At 28.2% G+C, this 27,879-nt stretch overlaps 1 protein-coding gene across 1 annotated transcript; it reads left to right on the forward strand.

Annotated features, from left to right (window-relative positions):
* Positions 1 to 11,578: 11,578 nt before the first annotated feature.
* LOC111688751 (guanine nucleotide-binding protein subunit alpha homolog) lies at positions 11,579 to 26,375 on the forward strand. The gene is made up of 6 exons (XM_046955551.1): positions 11,579 to 12,266; positions 12,343 to 12,481; positions 15,828 to 16,033; positions 16,092 to 16,223; positions 23,522 to 23,661; positions 25,302 to 26,375. The coding sequence occupies exons 1-6, from the start codon at positions 11,964 to 11,966 to the stop codon at positions 25,657 to 25,659; spliced, it is 1,278 nt and encodes a 425-aa protein (XP_046811507.1). The 5' UTR covers positions 11,579 to 11,963; the 3' UTR covers positions 25,660 to 26,375.
* Positions 26,376 to 27,879: the final 1,504 nt, after the last annotated feature.

Here is a 27,879-nt window from a genome sequence, read left to right on the forward strand (position 1 = left end):
GATTTGTTTATATTCCGAGAGTGCTGATAATCCATCACATCCCCACTTACAAATGAGTTGAAGATCACAAGAATTTATTTTTTTTTAGTTGGTCTGAAGAAAAGTCAGAAGCAATCCTTAAAGCAGTATTTTCGAGTAGAGCGCCGAGTCCAATAACAGCCTTCCGATCAGTTATTTCAATAGGAGGTGGTATAATGCTTTTCTTCTTTCATTTATTTGTCATTTTGTCATGTATGGTAAAACATCCACTTCTTTTTCAGATAGCGCCTTTCTTAACGTTATGTAGTTATCACGACTTAATCCCAGCTGCAACATAAGCGCAATAGCTTCTTCCTCAGTGAACGTTGTATCAGATGATGGTGTGGGTATACTCTTTACAATTCTTTTCAGTCGTCTTGGGATGCGGTTGGAAGAATATTTGCAATTTTTATGGCATCCAAAGGCTGTTTTTCTTTTCTTAACATTGCTTTAAAAGTGTCCGAAACTTCTTCGTTAGATAAGGTTTTAGTGAAGTTGATAACCTTTTCCTCTTAGATTTTGAGCTCAAATCCTCATACTGCTTACAGGGAGCACCAACAGTTGATACGCAAATAGCAACTTCTACACATTCATCCAGCCAATCAGAAAATTTCGATCGAAATTTAGCAATGGAATACCGAACACTCTTCAGTTTTATATCAACTGATTTTATAAAATTTTCAATTTTACATATATCAGTTTTATCCACTTTATTTTTATGTGCAGTTTCAATATATTTCAATAAGAAGTTCACTTTATCTTGAAAAGGAGCTGAAGAGTGTTCAAATAAAATGGAGCACAAATCATTTTTTAGTACGATCGCCATGGTTAGAAATTTTACAAATAATTACAAACAGATATAAACCTGTCTTATATATTAATTACAGGTACTTAAATTAAATTATTTTTTAAAGGGTTATGATATTCTACCTAATATGTCTAACGTATCCTTATGTAATGAATTTTTCCTCAATAGGTCACTTTAATAAGCTACCTATTAAAGTGACCTATAGGGGTAAAAATCATTACAGTTTAAAAAATAATACCTGAAATTTTTTTAATATATGTAACAAATTTAAGAGTTAACGTTATGGATGAAAATAATAGTACTAGGTAAATTTTCTAAAAGATGTTGAGTTTTCCCTAATTAATTTGTCACTTAAAAAACATTAGGTAGGCATGTTATATATCAATGGAAAGGCAATTTTGTCTATTTTTCAAAACTGTATATAATTTTTGAAAATTAAAAAATTCGCGGAATCCTTTTTTTTTTAAAAAAATTAAAAAATGTTTTTTATTCAGTTTTTGCGAAGATACAAATTTTTCAAATTGCAATAAAAATTTTATTTATGAATATTTTTTGATGAAATTTTACAGTTAGGTAGATTTTTTTACTCAAAATCCAAAATTAAATAAAAATTTCGAATTTTCTTATTAGAAATCCCGGAATTCCCAAAAAAGTTTTAAAAAATCCCAAAAATGGGATTTTTTGGTTTTTTGCCTATTATATCCATACCAGGGGCGGGGTTATCGAAACCCGTTACAAAATGATTAAGAACATATTGGGTCATATAAAACAGGTCACTATAATTTGATATCAACTATGCGATTTGAGAATTTTTGCTCAAAATTGAATTTTCTATAAAAAAATAGGGTTTTTTGGATGGACCTGGTTCCCTCGGTATCAAAAATTTTTAGGTTTTGTTTCATTTATCATATTTTATGTAAAGTCAGCTTTTCAAAAAGTATAAATTCTATATACATCTTCTTAGAAACTTTTTAGATAACTTAAAAAGAAAAAGATACTTTTTTCCCAAAAAAATGGCAAAAAATCGCCTTTTTTTAATTTTTTAAATTAAAATGCCTATAACTTTGGACTCAGTCATGAGTTTTACATAATTCTTTCACTGCTTGATATATAAACTTGTTGTTAAGCGAATAAAAAAAGAAATGGCGAAAATCGGGAATATTTGGACCCGCTATTATCAAAAAACTAAAGTAAGAACGGTAAAAATTTTAAAATTTTAATTTTCAAATGCGAATATCTCCTAAACTATAAGAGATAATTTACTGCTATAATGACATTTTTTATAGTGCTCGATGAGGAGATTCTATGTACGAAATTTTTTTTAAATCGGAACTCAAATGAAGAAATAGGATCGTTTTAAAAATTTAACATAGCCGAGGTGTCCTAATTTGAGGACCCCCCCGCCGGGCCCCTGGTTGGCCTATAAGGCCCAAATTCAAAACCTAAACTCGACAACACCTCCTCTTTATGCATACCAAATTTCATTAAAATCGGATTAACCGTTTAGAAGTTACCGAATTATTTCCCTCTTTTTTTTTTCCTATACCACTGTGCGTCATTGGTATATACAAACAAGTAAGAGTGCTATATTCGGCTGTGCCGAATCTTATATACCCTTCACCATAGTGTATTTTAAACATCTTTTATAAATTTTAAATTTTTTCCCGACTACATTATTATTACATCAAAAGCTAAACAAAAAGAACAATAACAACACTAAACGAAATAAAACACAAAATACACAAGGCATCTAAACCAACAGACATCTAAACATACATAACGAAAATGCGCTTAACACTAGCAATACGTTGTTGTTTTTCTTAACAGTATACAAGCAAGAGTAAAACAACAACACTTTCGTATTCATTTCTGGCAAACATTGACGAGACGTAGTTTTTGTTTATCGTAAAAAAATTGTTTTAAAAAGCACTTGGAAAAAATTTGTGTTAGTTTTAAAATCTCAAATTCGGATAAAAATTATTGTACAATAACTCACAATATACTCTCATATAATTGAAAACGTTTTAAATACTTTTTTCTATTCATTAAAAAATATATTTGCAAAACAAAAGGGAAAATTATTTTATTTAAAAAAAAAATTCAAATCATATTTTTTGCTGTGCATTTTTTTGTATGTTTGGATTCCAAACATACAAAAAATACACAGCTGAATAAAACCAAATACATCTACACACACACGTGTACATCTTTTTCTATATACAGTGTTGTTGTTGCTTTTTTAACAATTTTTTTGATGAAATTTTCAGAGTTTGTCTCGGATTTTTGCTCATATCTCCGTTATTTACCGACCGATTTTGCTGATTTTAAATAGCGATCTTCTCGAAAGCATGTCCATTCGGATCTCGCCGATATCTGATATCTGAACTGATTTCAACAGACGGACGGACATGGCTTAATGGACTCTGCTATCTATAAGGATCCAGAATATATATACTTTATAGGGTCGGAAAATATTATAGAAATTACAAACGGAATGACAAACTTATATATACCCTTCTCACGAAGGTGAAGGGTATAATAATGACACTACCATATTGAAAGGTGTTTATTCGTGACATGTTTTGCAGTTGTACACTTCCACAATACATTGAAAACTTAAAATATATAAAAGCTGATATCTAAAAGAATATAAACAAGAAAATTTTCCCGAAAATTTTGACCCTTGTATTATAAAAATCAGTAGTTTTCCGATTTAACGACCATTCAATTCTACGAACATCGCATTTAACGAACAAGCTAATTTTTCCTATTGACTATCTTAAATAACGAACAAAACTTGTTTTTTACTCTGTTTAACGAACTAATAAAAATATTATTATTTAAATGAAGATAAAATGACATTTATCAAAAATAACAAATAACCTAAGTTGCTTTTGTACCCAAAACTGTAACACATTCTGGGTTTTTATTAAATTTTAGTTCGATGTAGCTATGTCCGTCCGTCCTTCAGATAATGACTTTAACGCTCATTACTCGCTTAACAATACGAGTACGCCGATGAAATTCGATTGAAACATGTTCTATACTAACCGAAATCTCTAACAAATTTTATGGGAATTGGTCCATAATTGACCTTACCCTCCATATCAGGCCCCCTTAAGAAAATTACTTCAACGCTCATTACTCGCTTAAAAATACGAGTATAGCGATGAACTTCGAGAAGTAACTTTATCGTTCCATGACTGAATTAAAAATACAGCGATGAAATTCGACACAAATATGGTTTGAAGGTGGGTATATAAGATTCGGAATTTTGTGTTTCGTGCTATTTTTATAAAAAAAAGAATTAATTTTTATAAAATACATTTAAAAAATATTTTATGTACCTATTTTTAATTATTTTCCTACCAAAAACCCACGTTTTAGTTAGTACTGCATATAACGATCTTTTAAATTTTACGAACAGGCCTGACAACATATGGGTTCGTTAAATCGGAAAACTACTGTACTTAAGTTTCAATATATTGAATTAGCGACAGAATAATGATATCAATAATATATGTTGGATAGTTTAAATACAGTTTCTTGTAACACAAAATACTATTTTTAGATACTTCAATGGGTCTATTAAATCCCAATATCAAATTTTAGAGAATATACTACAATTTTGCCAAAAATCGGCATTTTAATGATATTACATAAAAAGGTGCAAATCCCCAAAAATTGGATCAAATGGGCCAAAAATATATCATTTCGGTTGATAGTAACCCGTTAAAACAATTTAAAGCATAAAAACCATTCGATTCTAAAATTTGTGTTTCGTATAATATGATCAAATATGAAATACAGTGAGGCAATTTTATGGACTTTTTTAAAAAAAAGCTAATTTCATTTAAGTAAATGTAAATTTTTCAAGTTTTAAAAAACGTGATATCAAGGACTGTATAGACAATATAACAAACTAATTTATTTTATTGCACACAATATATATTATTAAATTTGGTTTCTTTTCACATATTACACAATATTGTTTTATATTTTATATTAAAATTGTGCAGATAACGTGATTAACTAAAAAGAATCTCTTCCGGAACACTTAATATTAAGAAACGCATATGAAGTATTTACCCTGCTGGCGGCAACTGACTTCTACGTTATGGCTTAATTTTGAAATCTATTCAATGTTAACAAATTATTTATTTATTTGTTAAAATATACTTTATAAATAAATTTATAAAATATACTAAAGAAAGGCGCAGGGTAACTAGACCATATTGCGCGCAAAATATGAAAAATTTAAAGTTAGATAAAAAAATTAAAACTATTTACAAAATTAAAAATATGTATGTACATTAAAATCTTAGGATACTAATTTAAATATCATAAATATTATGTATATGAAAAGATTTTTTAATATTCGGTAACTGATGTGGATCAGAGCAATGAAGAATCTTATCCAATGAATTAGCCATTTTGGAATTTGGGCATTCTTTCAGGACATACATTCATAACTTGATGACAGGTGGTGTACAGAAGTGGTTCTGTTCGGTTATAGAAATGTTGAGAATTAAAAAGCGCCTTACCAACTCTTAGACGTGCTAATTCTATACACTGCAGCCTGGTGAAATTTTCATAATATTTAGGCCTTGTACATGAAGTATTATGCTGTCTAAGAAAACAATTATCTCATTTAAGTTGCTGTTGAGATTTATATGTTATCTTATAAATATTGTTCAAGACATGATGGTGACAAGGGACTTCAACTATGAGCGGAAATTTGATTGCTTCTTTTGCTGCATTATCTGCAAGCTCATTACCAGTTATGCCAATATGAGAAGGAATCAAAAAAAAAAAAGAATAGGCTGATGTAAAGCTGGATTTTTCAATATATTGTCATGGATATAATTTTTATTATAAAATGCTCTTGACAACACTGAGGCTATCGGTACATATTATGGCTCTCGAGTTCTTCTGAATGGCACTGATAGCAGCAAGTTCAGCCGAAAAAACTCCAGCATATACCGGCAATTGACATTGTCTTAATGATATGTGTTTCTAGGAGAGCAATTATATTGGGCTTATAATTCGCAACTATGTTCTCTAAAGCATATTTGTGGGTAGTAAAACCCTGAATGTTCCGAAATATTCAAATTAATATCCATGATGACTGATAAAATTAAAAATTACTCGCCAATTACATCTTCAGTTTGAGGCATGGTGTTTCTAAGTGTATTTAGAGTTATTAAAACATTTAAACTTGAAAATCAAACTGCTGCAAGGGGTTAATTCTGTATTGCCTACATAATTATTTGGTGGTGTGCTTAGTAAAAATTCATTTGAATGTTGTAATTGAATAGTTGAAAAATCAACGTCGATTTCCTTCTTTAAATCGATAATATTATTATCGACATTCATTGCTGAATTGTCGTCAAAAGATGTAACGGGATTTTCAGTTAAAAAAGACAAAGCAGTAGAACACTGCTTTGTTAATTTTGTTGTTTTTGTTGTCGATTTTGTTGTTGTCGCTTGAGTTGGTGTTGTTAACGTTATTTTTTTCTTATTTTCTGTTGTTTTGTTCTTGTTATTAAGGAAGTTTATTGTTTCTGATTTCTTTTCGTTGAGAGCTTTTTTTGTATTTTCTTTTGTAGGTGGTTGATCACTTTTTGCATTAGAATTATTGTTACGTACTATGTCAGAGAATGTCAAACTGGTTTTAGTGAATGGTTTAATTGTATGGATAGATGGATTCTCATTGAAAATTTTCCAGGCCTCTCTTACAGTGCATCTTCTATTTGCCTTTATTTTATTCACAGATTTATGTTTGATGAAAGATGGACAAAAAGAGTCATAAGATGTATGAGACTCAGAGTTACAGTTGACACAGAATTTTCTTATGCATAGTTCATGGGGAGGAACATAACCATATTCTTTATAAATTTCAATGTTTTTGCATCTATTCTTTGTGTGTCACAACTTCTGACAGTTGACGCATCTCATTGGATTAGATGTATTCATCCACACGTACCCTTTCCCAACTTAATTTTAAATAGTCTGGTCGATGTATAAGATCAAATGTTACCACAGCCGCACCAGTAGGAATAAATTTATCGCCTTCTTTTTTACAAATTTTTCTAATATCAATAACATTTTGATCTTCCAATGATTTTATCAAATCATCCTCGGGTAAGTCGATAATTTTTCTGGAGAAAAATCTGCCTTGAATAGAGTTAAGGGTTTTATGCATTTCTATCTTCACAGGAACATTGTCAATATATTTTGCCTTTAGAAATTTCTGCGCTGATTTCATATGGGATGCTTTGATTAACAGATCACCACTCCGCATTTCTGTTATATCAACGTAGTCTCTAGAAAGTCTCTAAAAAGTTTGGTCCTTTTTCTATTTGGAATACATTACACGAGGAAAGTGGCTTAGATTGTTGAAGCTACTAAGTATCGAGATATGTGGTCTTCATTTCATACTACTTCGGGTAACGGTACAAAATCATCAACTCCTAATCTCTTAATTTTCTTGTGGAAATTTTTAGTTGTTGGGGTATCAAGTATGCTGAACCTGTTATGATTGGGAGGGTCCCGTTCATCCTGAAAATTCCTTATCAACCTTTCCAAATTAAAAGTCTTTTTATTTTACTCTAACTTAAATTGATCAAAAACAAAATGGCAAACTAAAAAAAAGCACGAAGTTAACACGGCGATTGCCTGTTAAAGACTGAATGTTAAAAAAGTAAAAGATATTGTTTTATATATACACTATGTAGATAAAGAGATTAACTAAAAAAGTCTGTTCCGGAACGCTTTATATAGCAAAATCCGTCCGGCGGCTGCTACATTATGGCCAAATATTTAAAATTACTTCGCCGGAGTAGAATTATCCATTCATAACAAATATTCATTTGTAATATAATATTTTCATGAACATGTACTTTTTATGTTTATTTTTCACAAAAAATTAAGTTTTACTTAACTTAAGGCACTTACTTAAATTTTGCAAATTAAGCTGCCGGAATAGAATTTTTCGTTTGAAACAAACATTATTCAATTCAGAATATATTTTCCTCACAAATTTTAATAAATTTATCTTTATAAAATAATAATAAAATATACAAATTTTACAAAAAATTTTCATCAAATGAATTCGGCGTACTTATGGTTTTTAACATCTACGTAAACCAAATGTAAAAACAAAATACATGTAAATGTTGTTGTTGGCCTTATCCGAATTCTTGGTAGTGTCATTCAGAATGCCAAGCGAATTCGTTATATTTTTTTAATGTTGTTTGTCATTGTGCCTGCACTTGAAGGCGAATTGGCTGTCAGCGAAAAATTTCAAAAACAGCTGACTAATAAATCAAAGCGAATTTTTATTAAACAAAAAGTGTTTATAAATTTGAATCTGTTTATAAATTATTTTGATGCTTTAACTTTTAAAGTTTAAAAACAAAAAATATACCTTAATCACACAATTACTCTTTAATAACAAATAAACATAGTAGCGAAAAACGATCAGCTGTTCTGATAACACTACCTTATAATTAATATATGTTGATAATGACAATGAAATGCCTGCTTTTTGAAATTATGATATATATTTTGTTATGTTATATATTTTGTATAAATGTATAAATCTGTTTCTTTAATATTTGTTATATTAAATATTATTTTAATTATTTAAGTAAATATTTATATAAAAAAAAATTATGAAAAAATACTTTAAACTACATATTTTTGCTACTATTAGCTGTATGTGTTTGTTCTTTTTGAAATTATTTTTTTTATTAAAGATATAAAAACATTTTAATACTCATAACGTTTGAAAAAATAAGTTATTTTTAAATTTATTGAAATATGTAAAAAAATTTAATTATTGCAAATGGTAACATTAATTCATGTGTGAGAGTAGTCGCACACGGTCTTTACGCTGTGAGAGCAGAATATAAATAAAGCAACTAACAAAATCACGAACACAATGTATACAAAGATGACACTTTTGTAATTTGAAAAAGTCAAAAATAAGCTTTTGTTTGATTTTGAAATTGTTTGGTTTTGTGCAAAAGAGAGGAAAATAGCTCTTTGCTCGTGACGTCTCTGTATTCCCTGTGTCACGAACATGAAGGAAAAGCAATGTCGAAGAAACCCCTCTCGATACTTCTTTCTCTCTCACACAAAAATCAAAAGTTTCCCAAAAAAGTTTCCTAGTGTGAACCAGGTCTACGTAAACCAAATGCAAAAACAATGTTGCAGAACTGCCACGACCAAGGCGAATTCAGATAAGGTGGTGGCAGTTCTGCAACAACAACATTTCCCATGTATTTTGTTTTTGCTTTTGGTTTTCGTAAATGTCAAAAACCATATGTACGGAGAATTCATTTTATGAAAAATTTTTGTAAAATGTTTATATTATATTAAAAATAAAGATTAAGGTATTAAAATTTGTGAGGAAAATATATTCTGAATTGAATAATGTTTGTTTCCATCGAAAAATTCTATTCCGGCAGCTTAATTTGCAAAATTTAAGTAAGTGCCTTAAGTTAAGTAAAACTTCATTTTTTGTGAAAAATAAACAAAAAAAAGTACATATTCATGAAAATATTATATTACGAAGGAATGAATACTTGTTGCGAATGTATAATTCTACTCCGGCGGAGTAATTTTCAATATTTGTCCATAATGGTGCAGCCGCGGGACGGGTAAATACCTCATATGGGTTTTGTTATATAAAGCGTTCCGGAACAGACTTTTTTCAGTTAATCTTTTTATCAACATAGTGTATATATAAAACAATATTGTTTAATTTGTTAACATTTAATAGATTTCAAAATTAAGCAATAACGTAGAAGTCAGTTGCCGCCAGCGGGTAAATACTTCGTATGCGTTTCTTAATATTAAGTGTTCCGGAAGAGATTTTTTTTAGTTAATCACGTTATCTACACAATTTTTATATAAAATATAAAACAATATTTTGTAATATGTTAACATTTAATAGAAAAATATTTCTCTTAAATAACATATTTGTATACATACCAATTATGCCATTATTTAAATAAAATGATATTTGTTTACGAGATGTTTGGTATTTTCAGATTTCTTACATAAATTATTCAAAATATTAACGAAGTTTTTCTCTGTTTAACGGACATTTTTAAATATAAAAATGTAAGCAATAACAAACTTTGACAGCTAGGAAAACCAGGCGAATTAAGAAAAAAATTATCAGCTGATTGATTAACACCACCTTATATGAATTCGCCTTGGCCACGACCTTATAAGAATTTGTCTTGATGTTGTTGTTGCAGAACTGCCACCATCTTTTCTAAATTCGCCTTGCCTTGGTTATTGTATTGAATAATTTAAAACAAATTGAATGAAATATTTTTCAAACAAATCAATACAGAACAAATTTTGTTTTACTACTTTCTTACTCGATAAAAATATTCAAGCCAAAAATAGTAAAAAAATATTTTTTTCAAAGAACTTACTATATTTTACAAATGTTTGTGTACAACAGAAAACTTATAAAAATGGTAATATTATTAAAAAAATTTAAACGAACAAACTTAATATTTTCTTAGTCTTGATTAGGGTTCTATAGTTGAAACGAAAAGTCGACTTTTTGACTTTTTGACCTTTTTCATTTAGTTTAAAGTCGACTTTTCGACTTTTTCCATTTTATGAAAAGTCGATTTTTCAACTTTTCGACTTTTTTAATTTAAATTAAAGACGAATTTTAGACTTTTTTAATTTAATTAAAAGTCGACTTTTCGACTATAAGTAATTTATAAATAGTCGACTTTTCGACTTTTTTCGAATTTTTCCGACTTTTCTACTTTTTCCGACTTTTCGATTTTTTCGACTTTTTGACTATTTTCGACTTCTTTAGACTTTTTTCCGACTATTTTTTGACCTTTTTCGAGTTTTTTCCGACTATTTTAGAGTTTTTGATTTTTTTCCACTTTTTTTAATTTTTCGACTATTTTTGACTTGTTTCAATTTTCGAGTTTTCGACTTTTTGACTTATCGACCTTTTTGACTTATCGACTTTTTTCGACTTTCCGACTTTTTGACATTTTTCGACTTTTATTAACAAAGTCGACTTTTCGACTTTTTTCACAGACGATAGTCGAGTTATTGACTATTTTGGAACAAAATAATCGACTTTTTTCGACAAAAAGTCGATTGTTCGATTATTCGAAAGTCGATTTATAGAACCCTAGTTTTGATTTTCTCAATTTAAAGTTGAAATGGTGTAGATGTAATATTTTCCAATATATACGACTTTTAATATTTATGTAGTAAGTGGGCATGGCATGTCGTCCACTTGAAATTTCAAAATAAAAATATTTTTTTCCTTCAGGTATATAGGAACATACATACATACATACATACATACATACATACATACATACATACATACATACATACATACATACATACATACAAACATACAAACATACAAACATACAAACATACAAACATACAAACATACATACATACATACATACATACATACATACATACATACATACATACATACAAACATACATACATACATACATACATACATACATACATACATACATGTGTTTTCCTACTCTAGAAACAATCCCGATTTTTAAACATTGTCTTCGAAAATCCCAGTTTTGAATATTTCGGATTCCATTTTTAATTAAAATCGTTGAAAATTTAAAATTAACTGAAAGCTTAGCCGGCTTACAGACGAATTGTAGCCGTCGTCTTAATTTCTTGTGTCAACCTTATCGACGTAAATATTTGTCGGCAGAGGACTCTGGGTGAAAATAAAAGTGAAACTTGAACAAATATAACTCTAAGAGTGATTGTTTTGATTTGCGAATTTTTATAAAATTAATTTTATTGTTTTCTGTTTAATAAACTATAATCAAATAATTTTCTACCATCACTTAGTTTAATAAATTTGTCTACTTTGAAAAGGTACAAAAATATATTGATAAAGTTGCCCATAGTTGGAACAAACAAATATTTTTTGTATTAATGAAAAGAGGAGGGGCATCTGCAAAACATGCTAATAAATAACACTTGACACAAAGATTGCTTAATAATTATTCGTGGAAAAGGATTTTTTTGCAAAAAGAAAAGTGGCTGATGCAGTTGTTGTGGCATTTTGGTTTTTAGACTTCGGAGGATGACCAGTGCTAATAGTAGCATTGTCCATGGTGAGGTTTTGAGGGCAGCTTGTAGTGATTCTGGAACAACAACACAATTAATGGAAGAACATCGGAGCTGTTTGGCTGCCACAACTGAAGTTATCAATCGCGGGCCTTCAAGTAGGTTGCAGTCATCAAGATTTGCTTGTTTGAGATGTTGTGGCAACCTGATCAACTATTTGATACGTTTAAGAAATACTCCTGAAGAATTAGAGCAACGTTACAAATCAAAAGAAATTGATAAGTTTTTAGAAAAAGAAAAGCAAACTTTTCGTAGACAGGCACGTATTCAATTATTTTATAATTAAAACCAAATATATACGTGTTTACCAATGCTCTGTGACAAAAATATTACAGGTAAAACTTTTACTTTTGGGAGCTGGCGAATCGGGAAAATCAACGTTTTTAAAACAGATGCGTATTATACATGGAGTAAATTTTGAACCGGAACTTATAAAGGAGTACCAACGTGTAATATATCAGAACGTAATACGTGGTATGTTTTAATGTTCTTCAACTATTTTGTTAATAATTCCCATGCTTTTAAAGTTTACTTGATTTAAAAAAATACATTAGACCGACTCACAAAAATGGTTTTTAAGATACCCTTCTTAAGCTGGACAATCTTTAAGAAAATTTCGATTTTTTCATGTTCCAATGAAAATTTTACCCAGCCTCAAAAAATCTTTATATTGTTTTATGATAGGTCATTTAAAATTATTTTAAAATTTATAGCCTTTTCTTAAATAAAATATACAATGTTTAGTATCATTTGAAAGGTTTTTCGGTGTCCAAAACTTGCAAACATATGCATAAATTTAATTTATGTTAAAAATGATTCGGAATATTTTTATTATGAGGATGCGGTTATTTACGCATAATACATCAAATAATACCCCACATAGAATATATTGTGTTAAAAGACGTAGATCTCTTTTTATTTAAAACCAAATATTACCTCGTAAAACGATGCAGGGTTTTAGTAACAGATAAAGATTGATTTTGTCACAAGCATTATTTAACACCCGTTAATGGTTTACTTGATACAATCTTGCAAGATGATGATTGGCATTAAATTCTAACGTTGTTAAAAATAGTTAATTTATTAAAAGGACCAATTACCAAAAACAAAGCAATGTAAATATTGAGAGGGGTGACAAAACCACATTTTGGTTCCCATACAGATTGAGTCGATCTAATGTACATACATTGGCCATGGATCTCCTTTTATTGTTTTTTAATATATTGCTGTAGATGTGGAGGAATTAATTTTAATTGAGTGTCAAATTGGTGATAAATATTATTTTTGATGATTCACAAATATAAATCACATATAAATACATAAATGTGTAACAACAATCAAATACTTTATTTGTACAAAAAAATATTAAGAACAATATATTGATACAAAATTAAGTGCGCTGAAAATAATCCATGCACAATTTACACGAAAAATGTCGTACATTGTACGAAAAGCTTTGTGATTTCGCAACACGAAATTCTTTCGTAATATGAACGAAATTGTGCGAAAAAAATATATATAATTTTAGATAAGAAATTTTTTTACGATTATTAAGTTAATGATATGATAATGATCGGGCCTTATTTCAACCTATCCCCAACACAAACTCCCCTTCAGAAAGTGACTTGAAGGTCAAAATTAACTTATAAACACTAATAATACTTGAAGTAGACGTATAATCCTCTATCTTATATTTTAATTTGCTACACTGAAAATAATCCATGCTTAACTTTACGAAAAAAAATTCGTAACTACTTTTTTCGTAATATATACGAAAATTTCGTGTATAATACGAAATATTGTTTAATCAACCCCTTTTTTAATTTTACGAAAGTACGAAAACCTGTCGTAATATCTTTTTTCGTATATATTAAGAAACTTTGTTTTCTTTTACAAAAATAATTTCGTTAAGGCATGTAATATTTAACGAAAGTAACGAATTTTTTTCGTAACAAGATTATTTAGTAATATTCAAGAATTATTTTTGATTTTACAAAAAAATTATTTTGTTACGTTTTTTTTTTGTTATTTTCGTAATTTTAAGGGAGTTAAATTAAACGTAATTTTTAATTTACAGGAAATTAGCTGCTTAATTTCCTGTAAAATTTAATTTAAAAAACATAAAAAATTTGTTTTTTTAATTCGCAATCTTTTTCTAAATTTACAATAATTATTTTAAAAGAACTAAAATATTAGTCTTTAAAAAAATCGTAAAATGAACAATTTTTTTTTCTAAAAATATATAAAACTATTTTTCATTTTACTAAAATATTTCGTACAATTTCGTATATATTACGAAAGAATTTCGTGGTGCGAAACCACGAAGCATTTCGTGCAATGTACAACATTTTTCGTGTATATTAGGCATGGATTATTTTCAGTGTACCATAAAATGTAAAATCGTGATATTATTTAACGAAATTTTTGATAAAATGAGAACGTATTGTTAATTTTTTATGTCAATAAAGTATTTTGCTTTTTTAGTTTTTTTTTGTTATTTTTTAATATTACTGCATTGTTTTATAAAATTTAATATTTTTATTACTTCTATATATTAGAATATCATTTTTAGATATTTTAGTAGTGGAACGACATTTCTTAACTGAATTATTATTTTATTTTATTTAGAATTGTAGAATATTGATTCTTATTCAATAAATCTAACACTAAGTACCATCCTAGCCACTCTGAGTATGGGAACATCACCATATACCACTATAGAGCTATTACATGATAAAATCCTCATTTTCAACCTCATATTTTAATGCTTTATTTTATGAATAAGATACAGTAGGCGTATTAGGATCTGGATAGTTATTCTTGATTTTGGTTCTAATTATATATAAGTGTATGTATTAGCTGAAAATTTTTGCTTTTGTTGACTTTAGGGTATGATAACCACCTCTATTTTAAAATATCTAAATTAGGTATTTTTCCTGTACTACACGACAGTTTACTTTACATTGGTTCCAAGCATCCTAAGGTCTGTTTAGAGGTCTAAATTAAAACGTAGTGTTCCTCCTAGTTCGTATATGGATTTTGGAGAAGATAAATCAGGAGTCCAATGGTTTTCCATGGATACAAGTCCCCTCCCTTTGACAGTTAAAGATTTTGAAGCACTACTCAGTGCGTTTTTTTTTTTTTCTAATAATTCTTTGGATCATTTCATCAATTACTCTATTTAATAATTTTTAATGTTATTGATTAAGCATCTCATAATTATATTTCATTGAATTACACTTGTTCTAGAAATATAAACTAATTTTTTATATGGAAATTGCCTCATTATTATAAACATTATATAAACATTTTTAAGGCAAATAACATCACATTTTTACACAATGAGGATATCATTTTTGCAAATTACAATTGAAAAATACTTAACACTCGTCCTTTTAACAATAAAACAATAAAGAATAATAAAATGCAACAACAAATGCACCAAAATTTGTATTTTAATATATTTTCTTGGTTTTCCCATTTTACACAATCTCTATTTTTAATTGAAAAACATAAATTTACTTTATACATGTTTTTTCCAAATTTATTTATGAACAAAAATCTAAATTCTCTTAGAAAAAGATAGGCAAAAAACTTAGTTGATTCACTGTATGTACATATATGTAAATTGTATATGAAAATTTAACAATTCTGAAATAAAAATCTGATGAATTGAAACAATTATACTTTTATTATTTGTAAACATCTGTATAATTTATTTCTGTTTAGAAATCTTTTGAATCTATTTATAAAGTATAGTTTTTATATTGTTCTCTTATATAATATGCTAAAAAATATTCTTGGCATTTATTAATTGTAGGTATGCAAGTTTTAATAGATGCCAGAGAAAAACTTGATATTCCTTGGGGAAATAACGATCGAGATAAAGATGCAAACGAAACAAAATTAATGGAGTGTAGCACGTTAGAAGCCGAGAAATTTGTTCAGTATGCTGCAATTATAAGGCGACTTTGGCAAGATCGTGGAATAAGACGAGCTTACGAACGAAGAAGAGAATTTCAAATAGTAAATATATTTCAATATCTGCTTTTACATTAATAAATTATACTTATTTTATTTTCAGAGCGATTCAGTAAATTATTTCTTAGATGAAATTGACCGCTTGGCTATGAATGATTACACTCCAACACATAAGGATATTTTGCATTGTCGGAAAGCTACGAAGGGTGTTTATGAATTTTCCGTAAAAATTCAAGTAAGTAAATATTTTTGTATGTACATACACTGACTTAAACAATTGTCCGTATAGCATGTATTTAAATTTTGTTATATTTTCTAAAATATTTGTTTTATTTAAAAAAAATATATTATAGGCGATTCTGTCCTAATAAATTTTCTAATTACAAAAATGTTAAATATTTATATTTTTGTAAATTATTTCTTAAATGCAACAAAAGAAAAACAGTGAAAAGACACAGCTCAAATATATAACGGTTCATTAAAATGGGGTGTATTATAATTTCTAATGTTATCAAAACTGATTTATATACTTTTGTTTATTTATTTTTGTTTACGTTTAAAATTAGTATTACTGCAATTATAAATGTTATTAGATCAGTATCGCCTCATAGTACCAGTTCAGATCTCTGTCCATAAGTTTTTTTTACGTTAAATAGACCTTTACGTCTTTGGAAAACATTCGCCTAAACCTAGACATCTCATTGACGTTTTCAACAGATTCAAAGTACGTCAACCATAAATTCTGTTCTGCTCTCTTCGGATCTCCCTTATACTTATAAAAGCACATATTGTAATTGTTTCAACCTGCTGCCTAGTTTTGTTAAAACTCAATGCGAAAGTGATACGAATAGTTGGTATCAACCTTCCAATCCTTAATGAGACAGCTATGTTCGGACAGTTTTTGAATTATTTCGTGAAGGGGCCTTAGCCGACTCTTAATGACGGCCTGTCGAACAATTTTGGCGTCCTTTGCGCCGAGTGGACAACCTTTATCTGAAAGACTGTTTTAAGTCCCCTTGACCGCGACAGCAGGATGAGATGAGGCTACCAAGCATGCATATGGCACTAGCTTTCCCGAAAGAATATTTCGACAAGTCTAGAAGGTTGTATACATCGCAGTCCTTTAAAATTTGTCCTTCATCTGTACTTTTCTGTCCTTTAAAACACTTTTTATACCCTATACCACTTAGTGGTATAGCATTCTACGCGTCAAGGTATTCTACGCTTTTGTGCTTGTAACTTTCAACATATAAATACATTGATTCTAGTTTTTTGACAGACGGTGGTGTGAACCTCCAGTTTTACTCCAGATTTCTGTAAAAATCTGTTTTTTTGCAAAAAAAAAAAACTAAAAATATTCCGGAATAAAGTTAAAAACAAATCAAATGCTTATTTTTTAAATAATCTCCATTTTTAACATACATGCTGACTGGTGTAGGGTATCATATGTTTGTCTATGCCCGACTATACATTCATACTTGTTAGATGATATTTATAGGTACTTTACATTATATAATTTTGTATTATTTATAGTTTTCTTTCGGATTTTAATTTGTACAAATTTGTCTGGGTAATAACCACAATAAACACAATATTTTTCTGTTGTTTAGAGTATATGTTTTTTTTCTCAAAATGAAATTTCTAAAATTGAAAAAGAAATATTGGAAAGAAAATTGTTTGTGTATTTCACAATATTACCTATAAAACCGTCGTTACATTTAATTTATATTCGTAGCAGGACAACGTCTTATTGCTGCTTTATCTGAATTTCTTCATTTGGAATCCTTTATCAGCATTTTCATTCATAATATTTGGTTTGAAATTCTTTCGTTTGAAAACACAAATTTAATTTTTATGTTAGAATAATAATAAAATAATTATTTTTGACATAACCCAAGCAAACAGTTTTTAAATAAACAAATAAAAATCAGCTGCCTTACTTAGTGCATCCTGGTCAGTTCAATAACAAACATTTTTTACAAATTATCACAAATTGTTTTTGTTTTTCAATCAAATTTTAAATATTTTAGTGAAAAATAGTAACGACTTTTAGTTATTGAACAGACGCTCTGTTTTGAATACAAAGTATTGTAATGTAAAATCCCTTTTAACAACATTCTCCAATAAAATTTATAAAAATACATATATTCTACACTAAAAATAATTCGTGCTTTTACAAAAAAAATATTTTGTAACAATTTTTTTCGTAATATTTACGAAAATTTTGTGTAAAATACGAAATGTTATTTAATCAAACCCTTTAAAATTATTACGAAAGTTCGACTTTTTTATATTTTTTTCGTAAATTTAAGTAAAATTAAACATGAACAATAAAATTGCATAAATTAATGTTTTGTAAATTTTAATTTATTTTTGTTTTTAAATAAACATTTAACAATTATTCACTATTTCAATGACACGATTATAGAATTGTTTTTTTCATAAAATTAAAACTATTTTAGATATAACTTCAATATTTTATGTGTAAAAAATCAGAAAATATAAATTTAAGAAAAAAAACTTTTGTTTTTCGAAGTATTTTCAATTTATGTTTGTTACGTTTTTTTGCGTTTATATTTTCTGAAACAAAATAAAGCATCATCAATTAAATTTTGTTAGTACAAAGCTTAAACTGCCAACACACTATGAGAGAAGTCGTTAGAAAATAAAAAAAATTAAATTGAAAATATATTTTGTTTTTACACTATTAGATTTGAAATAAAATGATACTTCAATTTAAAAAATCATACGATTTTTAATTTTGCATCCGTATTTTCAGTAAGTTTTATTATATTTTGTATTTACACTATAATATTTTTAATTTTATTTGAAAATTTTGACATGTCGTTTTACTGAATATTAAAAAGTGTAGACAGCTTTAATAGAAGAACTAAAGGGCGAAAATTTTCTATAAATAATATTTCTCTAATAAAGTTTGTTTGGTATGGAAAATAGTAATATCGGTTAATGATTTCCATACAAGTGCCACCAGAAATATGCTTTGAGCAGTCTAAAATATGTTGATTAGACAGCAATCGTTAGAAAACCTTGTTAGTTTTATGTACCGATAAATTATGAATGACATCGGGTTATATTCTATTTAGAAAATTCCTTTTACCTAACAACAGGCGGTAAAAACAGTACAATTAACAAATTTTTTTGTATCCCGAAAAAAGAAAACATTTGCTTAATTTCATGTTTCTAAGTTCAATATTACAGAAAATTCAAAGAATGAAAAAGTACGTTTTATGGTTATTAAAGAAGTATCACAAAATCCCCTTTTTAGGTTATCACTTAGACCTGGTCCACACTAGGAAACTTTTGTTGAGAAACTTTTTCTTAATTCTCTTTTGAAGTTTCCTTAATGTCCACACAAAGAAACTTTTGTTTCAGAAACTAAGTACGTGTATATTGCATTGATTTGTTTTTGTACGAATGAGAAGAATAACAAAACAAATTTCCGAGAACGGGAAACTCCGTACCGCGATAGAGATGAATGATATTCTTTTTCTCTCATGCAAAATTAAAAGTTTCCCAAAAAAAGTTTCCTAGTGTGGACCGGCAGTTACTACGGGCCCTATAGAAAATGTAAAAAGCACATTTTGAGGAACGAAAAAGTACTAAAAGTCCCCTTTTATGGGTTCTCAGTTAATCCGGTTCTCAGTTATTGGTATTCAAAAAATTGGGTATTGGGAAAAATAATAGAAACGATTCATTGTATAAACTAAGATTTCACACGCGAAGTTTTTGTTTCAAGTTTGTTTTGTTGTTCTCTATATAAATTATACTATTTACTTTGTTTTTTATAATAAAGTTTGCTTTTTACTGTTTGATTTACTTTATAGTTCCTGACAGCTGATTCAGGGGTTCCACATTCAATATTTCTTAAATGAAATAAATAGATAATGAAAAAAATTACTTTACGTTGTTGAATTTGAGAAGATTTTCGCTCAGAAATGTTTTAGATCCACTTACAGATTATAGCATACTCCCCCAGAAAGAGAGTCAGATAAAAAAGCACTACTACACACGCATAAGTGACGTTTTTACAATGAGATCGCACTGAAAAAATGTTTGGCTATTTCCAATTTCAAAAATTAAATTTTATTACAGTAAAATGGCAACTTTTACAAATAAAATACAATCAATAAACATAAAAAATATAATTTCTTCAAATAGTATAACATTTTCATTGAAAATGTACAAAAAAAGTAATCAAGAGGTACGATCGATATTATTTACTTTTATTGTTATGCATTTCACAAAAATATGTTGTCTGCTAGACACCACGTCAGTAAAATAGTTATAAAAAATCCACGACGGTCCCAAAATGTTTCTTTTTTTCATGATATAAAAAAAATTTATTGCATGTACAGTTTTTTTGTCAGTCAGTTGTTAAGGTTATTTTATTTATTTATTTACATAACTACAGTAAATATGGGCATTTCCACCGAAAAGTCCACCGTGGCTCAAAAACTAAAAGTCATCAAATAAATTTCAACTTCTATTATTATAGAAAAAGATTCAAATTTTATTATATTAAAGACCCCAAAGCATTTCTTAACCACTATGATGAGAAATCGGAATTAAAAGTTACAGTAACATTTTAGGTATATTTTTGAAGCTTTAGTAACATTTGCTTTTAATAGTTTTTATTATTTTAAAGGCTAATATTTAAATGGATTTTTATCGGAAAACATTTGTTGAAATAATAGTTATCTTAAAACATACAAATATAAAAAGATAAAAATTCCTTAAAATACAAATTTTTGGTTTTCTTTCATAGACTTTAAATGTCACGTTCGTCACGTTGAAACAGGATTTATCCCGATAACTTTTTAGTTGGCATTCGGAAGAATTCAAAACTTTGAACCTAAATCAAGTTTAGTATATTTAAAAGAAAAAAAAATAATTCTAAGCGGGGTTATTTTTTAGAGATTTTCAAAGTCTGTCACGTCACGTCACATTACATAAATTTTCTCAAGTGCAACCTTCGAATTGTGAAATATTGTTATTTAAAAAGATGTGATATTTATGCATTTTATTCAATTAGGTGATAGTTATGATTTTTTAGTTGATAAGTGGAAGAAAAAGCACAGAAATTCAACAAATGATATTTTTAAGAAATGTATGGAAAAAAGTGATTTTCGGATATCGGCTTTATATGGGCGTTATGACCGATTATTGTATTATCATCAAAAGGGTCAGTAGTTGCACATTTGGAAGTTTTCTGTGTGTTTGTATTAGTCATGATAGAATAACCATATACGGACACCACTATATGATAAAAGACCAAAAATAAGGAGACCCGTGTCTTCCAGTTTTGCCCAAAGTCATGCACTTTTTTAGTTATAGGCCCCAAAAAATTTGAGGCCTCGTTGTCATTTTTGAAAAAAGTGATAATTTTCTCAGGCTCGCATCTTGCAAACCGATCGGAATTTTGATTAACTCTTTGAGAGAATGTTGTTGCTCTTATCACAAAGAACCAAAATTGTGAAAATATAAAGTCAAAAAATTATCTTCATGATCAGAATCGCAAAAAATATTTTTTAATGTTTTTTCCTTGTTCAGTCTTATAAGTAGCAAACCGTTTTAAATTTAAGAAAACAGTTAACTACAAAAATGTACCTAAGAACTCAATTAACAACTTTTTAGAACATATGAACTTCCTAGGAATGATAGGTAAGTCGTAAAAGTGAAAAGTTTCCCAAAATTTTTTATTTCATTTGGTTTTTCTTTACTTCAACATTAGGGTGTCCAGTGGGCCACTATTTAGGAGAAATACATCTATAACGATCAATGAACTAAATAAGGGAAAAATAAAAAACATTTTTTGAAAAGGTCCTCAGTTCCCTACCTGCGATTAAAAATCTTGATCTCAGTGCAATATATTCAAACATTTTTTTCTGCAAATCTTTTGGAATTGGGTGTCAAAAATTACGTAATTTTAAACTTGTCATGGGGAAAATAAATAAAATTGTTGTTAGTGTCTATCTGGTCCGCAAAATGACATTTATTGTATTATAAGAAGCATAAAAAATTCAAAAAATTCTGAAATGGACTAAACCAAATGCCAAATACTTTTTGGATTATTTTTCTGTATGAGCTAAAAATTACGATAATTTTGACACCCATTTCGATAAAAAGCAAAAACAAAATGCCTTTCAAACCCACTAAAAATTATCTTGTGAACCAGAAATATTCTATAATTTTTTAAAATTTAATTTTTGAAGATTCTGATCATGAAGATAACGTTTTTTTACTTTATATGTTCAGAATTTTGTTTCTTTGTGATAAGAGCAACAACATTTCCTCATGGAATAAATCAAAATTCCGAACGGTTTGTAAGATATGAGATATAATTTAAAAGGCATTTGTCACAATACAGTAAAAAGTGTCAGAGTTATGTATATTAATTAGGCAGCATTCGAGATACAATTTTGCACAAGTTTTTTTTTATGCAAACAGAAATTATACTGTGATGTATTGCGGATATCGGACCATAATTGATCAACCCCAATATAAGGTCCCTTTCAGAAAATTACTCTAACGATCATTATAGCCTTAACAATAGCAGTATAGCGACGAAATTCGATATAAACATTTTGTATAAGAACAAAAATCTATTTTCCAAATTTGATTTTAACACTCATAACAGCAGTATTATGACGAAATTCAACACAAACAGAACATAAATCACTTTATCAAATTTAGTGAAGATCGTCTCAAAATTGACACAAACAAGTTTTATAAGAACAAAATATCTGGACCAAATTTGAAGAGGATCGGAACATTATTTACCAGTCCCCTTATATAAGATCTACTTCAGAAAATGACTAACCGCTCATAACTGATTTAATATTATCATTGTTGACCATATCCCCATATAAATTGCTCTTAAGGAAATTACTTTAAAACTCTAAACAGGCAGTGGTAAAATTCATCATAAACAATCTTATAAGAACACAAATATCTGCACCAAATTGACCCTATCACACATATAGATTCCACTTTCGAAAACGAAGTTGCGACATACAACAGGCTAAAATAGAAGTATTGTGATGAAAATCAACACAAACAAGTTTAATAGGATTCAAAATCTCATTACCAAATTTTGTAATGATGGGTTCAATATACGTTTTCTGGTTGCTTATTTATTGCCAAAACAACAAAAAATAACCTAAACCTCTGGTTTAGGTTATTTTTTGTTGTAGTCGAATTTTAATTTAGAGTTAGGTTTTATTTATTTTAATATTATTTTACCAATTTGTCAAGATACTTTGATATTTAAGTGAACAATTCTTTTGACTGGAAATCTTCTTAAAATTTAAATTACATATATAGTATATATAGTATACAGTGTATATAGTTTACAATTCTGCACTTAGGAACTGAGAACTACAGCTTAAAACTTTTATGTGATATGAATTAAAAAAATTCCCTTTATCAGACAATTAGCAAACGGATTTAAATTCTTTTGCGAAATACGGTTTATTAACAATAACGAATAAAATATTTTTTTTTTCCTTTTAGAATATCCCTTTTGTTTTTGTTGATGTTGGTGGGCAACGTACACAAAGACAAAAATGGACTCGATGCTTTGACACTTCGGTAACATCGATTATATTTTTAGTTTCCACTTCTGAGTTTGATCAAGTTCTAGCTGAAGATAGGTAAGTATCGGTTTAAAATATTTTTTTTTAAATTATGTGAAAATAGCATTTCTAGCTGTATGTAAAATTTTGCGCACCACTTGACTTCGTTTGTTTAAGAAATACTGTAAAATTTAAAAATAACAAAAAAGGGACTTTTCTTGCAATCCGTCCAGCTTGACATTGATAGACTAGAAATATTTTGGGAACCATTAATAAACATAAAGACTATTTAAATCTGGGTAATATATTTAATTTATCATGAAAAATCGTGTACCTCATACAATATTTTCTTGAAAACGAATTGACAACACTTAACCGAAAATATTTAGAATAACATCGAATATTTTGAGGGGGTAACTCAAGCGCAATACTATCTCAACAAAAAACTGTCTATATACATATTTATTCAAAAATTTGAACAGTAAATTAGCTTTAATTATACCCTACACCACTTTAGAGGAGAGGGTATATTGGGTTTGTGCTGATGTTTGTAACGCACAATAATATTGGTCCTATACCCACCTTAAAGTATACCAATCAGAAGCCCTATTCAGGGGTACAGTTGTATGGGGTCTAGGTCAAATAATGGACCGATGTTAACCATTTTCAATAGGCTTTGTTCCTGGGGCAAAAGAATATCATGTACCAAATTTCATTGAATTATTTTCAAAATTGCGACTTGTAGTTTGATTACAAGGATGGACAGACGGACGGACATAGATAAATCGACTCAGAAAATGATTCTGAGCCGATTGGTATACATCAAAACGCGTACGATACATAATAAGGGAAATATTCGCTAAAACATATTTTTCTAACGTTTCACCTCCAATATCTCGCTTAGCGTACTCGATATTTTCGGTGACTTTTAATCTTTTACCAATTATGCAAAGGGGAAGCAATGTGTCAATTTTTATTTTCCTGGGTTTACATCAAAGAATAAACAAGAAGTGAAACGCTGTCATTTTTTTACAACAATAACATTACGCTCTTCTCACAGACGAGTGCTGTGTAAATCCAACACATATGTAAAAATTGTATTCTTTCTCCCAAAACTTCTAAACTTTTATGCGAAAATTTGAGGATAATAGCACTTTGAAATATTTTTTATCACTTAACATTATAGTTTATAATTTTTTTGCACAATTTAAACACATTTAATAGCCCGAAAATAATATATTTTTTACAAACGAAAAAAAAAATATTTTTTGTTTTTTGACATTGAATTTTTGTTGTTTGAAATTAAAACTAAAAAAACAATGTTGTAAATTTTCGTATGGTAAACGAAAAAGTTATTTCAAATAAATAATTTATTTTTCAATATTATAGATTAAAAAACAAATAGATGTGTTTATAAAATGTTTATAGATAAAATATGTGCAAAATATCTTAAGAAACCTTTCAAAGTATAAATTGAAATGTAATAATTTGTTTTCAATATTTTTCAATACTATTTTTTGCAACTATGCTGACTTGAGAATTCTACTAATACATTCTTAGAGTTAGGTACCGGATGACAGTAGACTTATGTACTTTTCTTATTTATTCTTTGGTTTACATGAACAATTGTCTTTCAAAAAAAAACTATTACACATTAATACATATAACAAAATTTTAATAATAAATAATGTCTATGATTTTTTATAAATTTATTTCAGAATGACAAATCGTTTAGAGGAATCTAGAAATATTTTCGATACTATTGTAAATAATAATACATTTAAAGGTATTTCAATAATTCTGTTTTTAAATAAAATGGATTTGTTGGAACAAAAGGTTAAAAATCCAGAGACTGATATCCGTTGGTTTTATCCACAATTCAATGGTAATCCTCATTCGCTTTTGGACGTCCAAAATTTTATATTGCAAATGTTTATGAGCGTTCGCAAAAGTCAACAAAGTCGCACATATCATCATTTTACAACTGCCATAGACACGCGCAACATAAATGTTGTATTTAATTCTGTCAAAGATACAATTTTACAACGAAATTTAAATGCATTAATGTTGCAGTAATAATTTAATGTATCTCTTACCAAAAAAAGTTATAAATAAAAATAACAGTTATTTTTCTTACAATAACTGATAAACGATAAATCTCGGCAATATTACGTTAAAATTCATATTAATGGTTCAAACATAATTATGTAACTAATTGCTAAATTTCAATAATGTATTTAAAGTTGTCTTTTAATAATTTCTAACTATTGAACATGAATAATGCAGTGCCAAATGCTTTAAACAAATGTTTATATTTGTATTATATAAACAAATAACACGTGCATATGTAACATTAATAATGCCGATGATCAATAATTATGTATTTGTAATGTATATATTTTTAATATCCAATTGAATTATTTTATATTTTATATCATGTTTACACGCATTTAAGTGTATAAGTATTTAAAAACTAGGCTCACACGTATTTCTATATAAGCTGTCAATTACAAATATTATATTTAATTATTTAATATACACCAAAAAAAACTACATATACATATATTAACAATCATATTCCGCACTGTAAACTTACATTTTATTCAAGTATATGATGATGTTTTACTTATTTATATTATTAATAGTCGTGGTAACATTTCAAATTTACAATGTATATTATTATATATCTTAAATATATATTTTTTGTATGTCTTAAAGATGTTCATTTTCTCATAGAGAAATATGCACATGTGCTAAAAAAATAAATTTAATAAAAACCCCGTATTATTTTAGATAATTGTGTTTTATTTTATTAATATAAATATTGGCCTATTAATCCAGGAGAAACTTGTTTTTCTTTGAACGAATAAAAAATTTAACTTAGAATAAAGAATTGAGATTGTTTTTGATTTAAAAAAAATCAAAAAAATTTTATCAAATTTTTTTAATTTTTTTTTCGAAAGATTGCATAAATAGCTATCTGTCTAAACTATTTGGGACACATTTTGCTAAGAACAATAGGTAATAAGTTACATGGATGAGAAAAAACACCTGCATGGCCAAAATGTCAAATTTTGACCGCCTCTAACTTAGAAAGTTCACGAGCGATCTTGTTGAAAAATTGTGTCTGAATTACTATCCAATAGAACTAACTATGGTGCAAATTTCATCGCGATCGGAAGACATCGTTTTCAAAAGTTTGTTCACTTGACGTGAAATGCCACATATATTTTGCAACATTTAAAATATAATGCTTAATTTTTGAGACTGTTTGCAATAGTGAAACAAATAGACATTAATAATGTATTATGTATTAGAAAACTATGTTTATTTGGGTAAAACGAAACTAATTTTTTACTGACTCACTGTCCTTTCTTTTATTGTTAGTACAAACTTGTTTAAAAACTAATTTCCAATATATGGGATCCACAAGAAAAAAGGTTTCTGAACAACTTTGTATAAAGAAATCAATATCTTAGTCAATATAAACATAGTTATTTAATACATATTGTTTGACTGCTTTTCCTGTAACTGAGACATGACTATCCGATTGAATCCTTATCTCCTAAGCAATAAAAGATATCTTATAGCTACGACGATGTTTTTTATAGTACTCGTCGAGAAGAAATATAATCGTTTTAAAAATTGTGCATAACCGAAGTGTCTTACTTTGGGGACCTCTGCCGGTAGGCCCGTGAGATCCAAGTTCAGAACTTAATCAGCACTTCTCTCCACATATAAAAATTCATTCAAATCGAGCTTACCATTTAGAAGTTACAGAATTATTTCCCTCTAAAAAGAAAAAATTGGAAATACCAATCAGAAGATAACGTACACTGGAATATCCTATAGAAGTTTCCAGGACCTGTCCTCCAAAACACTTGTTGTTACACGATCATATTAAGCTATTAGCTTGTTCAAATGAGCGCTCTGCCCTTTTGCTTCAGCTAGCTGATTTGATTCCTTTGTGGAAGTGTGGCCAGGTGAATCCCGGTAAGCCACACGACCCGGCGCACATTCAGGTGTTTCTTTAAAGCGAAACTAGGCAACTTTAGTGCCATTGCGTGAATGCGGTTTCGATTGTATCTCCCTCCATATTTATCGAAGTACTAAGCTGGATGCTTCGTCCGAGGAAAAAAGTGTAAATGCTAATTAAAAGGTTTATTTATAAAATTCATAAAGGACGAAAAAACAGTTTATTTTTATTGAATGTGTTAAATTTTCGGGATTAATTAGTGAAATAACTTTCGGTTAAACAATAACCACTGGTTATTGTTTAACAGAAAGTTATTCTGC

Source organism: Lucilia cuprina, chromosome 2 (assembly GCF_022045245.1).
Source record: "Lucilia cuprina isolate Lc7/37 chromosome 2, ASM2204524v1, whole genome shotgun sequence".
Classification (NCBI taxonomy): domain Eukaryota; kingdom Metazoa; phylum Arthropoda; class Insecta; order Diptera; family Calliphoridae; genus Lucilia; species Lucilia cuprina.

Excerpts from the sequence above, each read along its gene's own strand:
- LOC111688751 (XM_046955551.1), top strand. The coding sequence starts at position 11,964 with ATGACCAGTGCTAATAGTAGCATTGTCCATGGTGAGGTTTTGAGGGCA. Across the intron at positions 12,267-12,342 it reads AGCAAACTTTTCGTAGACAG|GTAAAACTTTTACTTTTGGG; the intron begins GCACGTATTCAA and ends AAAATATTACAG. Across the intron at positions 12,482-15,827 it reads ATATCAGAACGTAATACGTG|GTATGCAAGTTTTAATAGAT; the intron begins GTATGTTTTAAT and ends TATTAATTGTAG.